Here is a 5,082-nt window from a genome sequence, read left to right on the forward strand (position 1 = left end):
CCTCCGTCGCCTCCAAAAACAAAAGAAAACACAGGAACAAATATGGGCTACCTTTCTAGGATTGAGGCAAAACAAAAAGGGGGAAATGCAGGGGCCCTTGAAAACAGTATGCTGAGAATAGATAGGGCTCAAGGACAGTATCTCCAATTGAACTTTTAATGAACTCCCGTAGGCGCCAAGAAGGCGGACAAATAAGGAAGAGCATAGAGACAAGGAACTAAGCAGAAGGTTACATCTGGGTAAAGAAAGTTTGTTTTGCATGTGTTCTTTCTGCTGACATGGGGTTTATGGAGTATAAATAAAGTGAGGCAGAGGCTCTGGGCGCGGCCGCCATGTTCTCTGTATGTCTTGTCCTGTGTTGTCTTGTGTGTTCATTCCTTTGTTTAGAAAACACGCAGACCCCAACATACTATAGTTTAATAACTATATCTTTCTTCCATTGGGAGAAACTAGGTAAAAGCTATATGAGATCTATTATTTTTATAACTATGTATAATTATCTCAATAAAATTTTCAATTGAAAGTTTGAATGAGTAGTTTAAAATCTTCCTAAATGGAAAACAAGCTTTGATGGTTTTATAAGCTAAACCTAACGGTCAAGAAATAAATAACTCCAATGTTGTATCATTGAACATTCTTCAATTCATTTTAAGAGATGGTATAATCATGACACTCAAATCTAAGACAGAGGGCACAAGAAAGAAAATTATAGCTTGCTCTCAATCATGACCATGGATTTAAAAATCCTACAAAAAATAATACAAAAAATTACCCGGGCATGGTGGTGGGTGCCTGTAGTCCCAGCCTCTCGGCAGGCTGAGGCAGGAGAATGGCATGAACCTGGGAGGTGAGGCATGCAGTGAGTCGAGATTGCACCACTGCACTCCAGCCTGGGTGACAGAGTGAGACTCCATCTTAAAAAAGAAAATCCTGCACAAAATATTAAGTCAGATTTATAGTATATTACAACCAAGTTGAATTTATTTTAGTAATGCAACATTGTTTCAACATTTGAAAATCAATCAATATAATTCAGTACATTAAAGATTAAGGAAGAAAGACTATATAATCAGATCCAATAATGCAATTACTTGGCTAAAATCCAACATCTATTCACCACTAAAATAAAAAACAACCATTAGCAAACTAAAATGAACCTACAACAAACATCATACTTATCTGTGCAACAATGTAGCATTCTCTTTAAAATTTATTACAAGACACAGATTATGTATTACCACTGTTGAAATTCAAGGTGCCTATGACACAAAGATTTTTAAAATCTTCCTACCATGTAAGTGCCAAAGTAGCCTTTTATGCTTCTTTGTTTAACACTAACAATAAAATGGACAAATAACAAACATCTCAAATGTAACCAATCAGAAAAAGACCTTAAGGCTGGGTGCGGTGGCTAACGCCTGTAATCCCAGCACTTTGGGAGGCCAAGGCAGGTGAATCACTTGAGGCCAGGAGTTTGAGACCAGTCTGGCCAACATGGTGAAATCCTCTCTCTCCTAAAAATACAAAAATTAGTCAGGCATGGTGGTGTGTGCCTGTAATCCCAGCTACTCAGGAGATTGAAGCGGGAGAATTGCTTGAACTCGGGAGGCAGAGGTTGCAGTGAGCCAAGATCGCACCACTGCATTCCAGCCTAGCAGCCTGGGCGCCAGAGTGAGACGCTGTCTCAAAAATAAGGAAAAGAAAAAGACCTTAAGAGTGTTAAAGCAAAGTAAATGTATATTAGTGCACACAGGATTTGCCACAGGGGTATCTAGAAAACATTAGACCCCAAATCATAAATGAGTACAAGTCCTCTTGTTAGTGAATCTAGGAGTTTCTGCTGTCATCTGTAGAAGTATTGAGAATATGACCAGACATGAAACGTTAATTAAATTTAAACACACAGACCCTTTTTAAATTGCCAAGTGATTTTATTTCAAGATGACATCAGAATGACTAAAAGATGATCTAATTGTCAGAGTGACTATTGATTATATCTCCCAGTAAGTGTCAATGTAATTTACTCCATTGTGTTGTCTCCTTCCCTTTCTCTTCCATAAAAATGTAATGCTTGTGAAAAGCCACCAAAGAGAAGCGAAACCAGAAAAAGGATGTAACGAGTAAATATTAAAAGTAGTGCTCGGTTTGTATTCACAAGTATGCTGCTTGCTATACGATATTGTTTGTCAGGTGGAGGGCCACTATCTATACTACCTCCTGTTCCTCTCAGTTCACATGTTGGTGGTTGCCACCCAAACACACAGTGACAATGTTTTCTGTTGTTACATACTCCTTTGTAATTGCATGTTTTAAGATCACACTCAAAATGCAGGTCTTGATAAAAAGTACAATTGTGTTTAAGACAGTAGCTCCCTGGGCCACAGGTTGCACCATCCACTACCAGCCCCATTTCTGGCAAGTCTGTCCCTTGGTGTGCTTCATAGCCAAAGCATTTTTCTTCTTTTATGTCGCGTACTAATATACTACGAAATGTAGTATGCTCACCTCCACCGGGAATCTCGCTGACACCACTACAGTGCAACATTCCACAAAAAACATCATCTTCTTCACATGGAAAAGGTTTACTTCCTCCTCGCCGTAGAATAACCCCACAGTTTCCAAATCGGTCACCAATCCTATTCAATTGTTGATAGCATGCTGGGGAGCCGTCTTTCACTTCGTAGCCAAAAAGGGCTTGACACTGCATATCACGGTCACTGCAGTTTCCTCTTACACAAACAGATACTGCTGAACATGGGGTTCCATCCTGGACATAGACGTCATTTGGACACTCTTCGTTTTTCCCATCACAGTATTCCGGTAGATCACATATACCACCCAAGTCTCTGCAAAGCACTCCAGGGGCAGCATATTTACACTCACGGCAGCAAAGTCCTGTATTGCAAACACTGCCAAGAGAAAGGATACAAGAGGTCTCACAACATCTATCATTGGCACAATCTTTAAGGGAGCCACAGTCACATTCTTCCCTCTGATTTTTGATCTTGTCTCCACAACGATCAGCTACATAAGGAAAATTAGTGTATGGAATATTTGGTTCACTCAAACAAAGATCCCATTTATTCAACCTGTGTTGAATCCTATCATAAGAACAATTGCTCATCATATCATTAAGATCAGGAACAGGAGCCATGAGACAGTTGGTTCGTCGAAAACAATAACAACCTGCAGAATCATGTGACAAGCCCAAGTTATGACCTAGTGCATGTGCTGTTAAACATGCCCCCCTAAATAAGTGATACCTCATTAAATACACAAACATTGCTCCCCAGTTGGGGTTGCACATTCCATTAAAGTTGGCATAACAGTCCCGGTTTTCAAGTCGATATGCTGTAAAAACAACTGAGGTATCATGTTTAATATTTGTATACCATTTATGATATTTCCACACACCAAAATCTCTTACAGCTTTTCCGACAGGCATCCGATAAAACCTTACTAAATCCTTTTGATTCCATATGCACAAAACACGTACATAGACATTTAAATAAACTGGTTTGAAAATGGTATGTATGATACTGTTAATAATCACTACATTCTCTATTATGTGTGACACATTAGGGTTCCGCTGGAATAATCCATTAGTAACCGTGTAGTGAATTTTCAAGTTTTTTCTATGATGCCTCCACAAATAAACGTGGCCTGCTCTGGGAGTTTCAGACAGTTTTACCTTTTCAGATTCTTGATCTCTCTCCTCCCCTTCAGTCTTACATCTACTAGCCTCTCCTGGTCTTTCTTCTGACACAAGCAGGGATACTACATGCTCAAATTTGGAAGAAGCCTCCAGGGGTTTGATTTCATAAGTCAAGTCATCCACCTGCAGCATGCCACGCAGCCCTCCATGGCAGGTGTCCAATGTGGCCACAGACCCAGGAACCCCTTCCAGGTAGCAGTCATAGTAACAGTCTCGTGGGACAAAAGGGTAGTCCTCCTGCATGGCCCCCTGGTCATTATCAGTAAAAACAGGTAAATGTCTGGGCATCATGTTCTTCTTGAGCTTCATGTGAATCACGTGCCTTCGGCCCTGGAAACGCATGCTGTAAGAGAGTTGGTCTGGCATCTCAACTCCACGCCTCCTGTGGGGCACTTTCCTGGGGATCACAATTTCTGAGGAGGTAAAGCGCCATCCTGGTGGGTCATGAAAACAATAGACCTGGGACAAGAGTGCCCAGAGGACAGGCAGCCAGAGAGCACCTGTCAAGGGGTCCTGGACCCAGGCAAGTCCCATGAATAAGGGAACCTTTGACCAAAGAAAATGCAATCAAATGGGAGGCACAAAGAGGATTCCTCAGTCTTCAGCCTTCTCCTCAGGGCAGTTATGATGAAAGCAGAGTGAGTCTGCAGGCTTGGCACCCCCTGATAGGTGAGTGGGAAGGGTTAGGCTATTACATAACAATGGTGTGCTCGTCAGGGGAGGCTGTTTTCAGTGAGCTGGAGAGGTAGGTCAGGGGGTCAAAGGAAGAGGAAAACAATGGCAGGAATTCAGAATAGCAGCATATAACTGAGCTGTAATGTCCCTTGTCCTCTAAGGGAAGTCATAAGTGGGGTTTGATGAATAAGTGGGTTTGATGCAACTTTAGGACACTTAAGGACATTTTTCTCAAGCCTAAATGAGGGAAGGACTCAACATGTAATTAAAAGAGGGAAGCGTATCCAATGATAAGGAAAGTGGAAACTTCTCATTAAAATAATTTTGAGTGCTGCAATAACCATACGTGTATATGTGCCTTTATAGTATAATGATTTATAATCCTTTGGGTATATACCCAGTAATGGGATTGCTGGGTCGAATGGCATTTCTGGTTCTAGATCCTTGAGGAATTGCCACACTGTCTTCCACAACGGTTGAACTAACTTACACTCTCACCAACAATGTAAAAGAGTATCAATTTCTCCCCATCCTTTCCCGCATCTGTTGTTTCCACACTTTTTAATGATCACCATTCTAACTGGCGTGAGATGGCATCTCATTGTGGTTTTGATTGGCATTTCTCTAATGACTAGTGATGATGAGCATTTTTTTTTCATCTTTGTGGGCCATATAAATGTCTTCTTTCAAGA

The 5,082-nt window shown here is 41.0% G+C and overlaps 1 protein-coding gene across 1 annotated transcript; it reads right to left on the bottom strand.

The window, feature by feature from the left end:
• Positions 1-959: 959 nt before the first annotated feature.
• Positions 960-4,559, bottom strand: LOC101865400 (disintegrin and metalloproteinase domain-containing protein 21). The gene has a single exon (XM_045396635.3). The coding sequence runs from the start codon at positions 4,247-4,249 to the stop codon at positions 2,021-2,023; it is 2,229 nt and encodes a 742-aa protein (XP_045252570.2). The 5' UTR covers positions 4,250-4,559; the 3' UTR covers positions 960-2,020.
• Between the last annotated feature and the right edge of the window lie 523 nt (positions 4,560-5,082).

The sequence above is a fragment of the Macaca fascicularis genome, chromosome 7, assembly GCF_037993035.2.
Source record: "Macaca fascicularis isolate 582-1 chromosome 7, T2T-MFA8v1.1".
In the NCBI taxonomy this organism is placed as follows: Eukaryota; Metazoa; Chordata; class Mammalia; order Primates; family Cercopithecidae; genus Macaca; species Macaca fascicularis.

Bases quoted from the DNA above. Each gene is read 5' to 3' on its own strand.
- LOC101865400 (XM_045396635.3), bottom strand. From the start codon at position 4,249: ATGGGACTTGCCTGGGTCCAGGACCCCTTGACAGGTGCTCTCTGGCTG.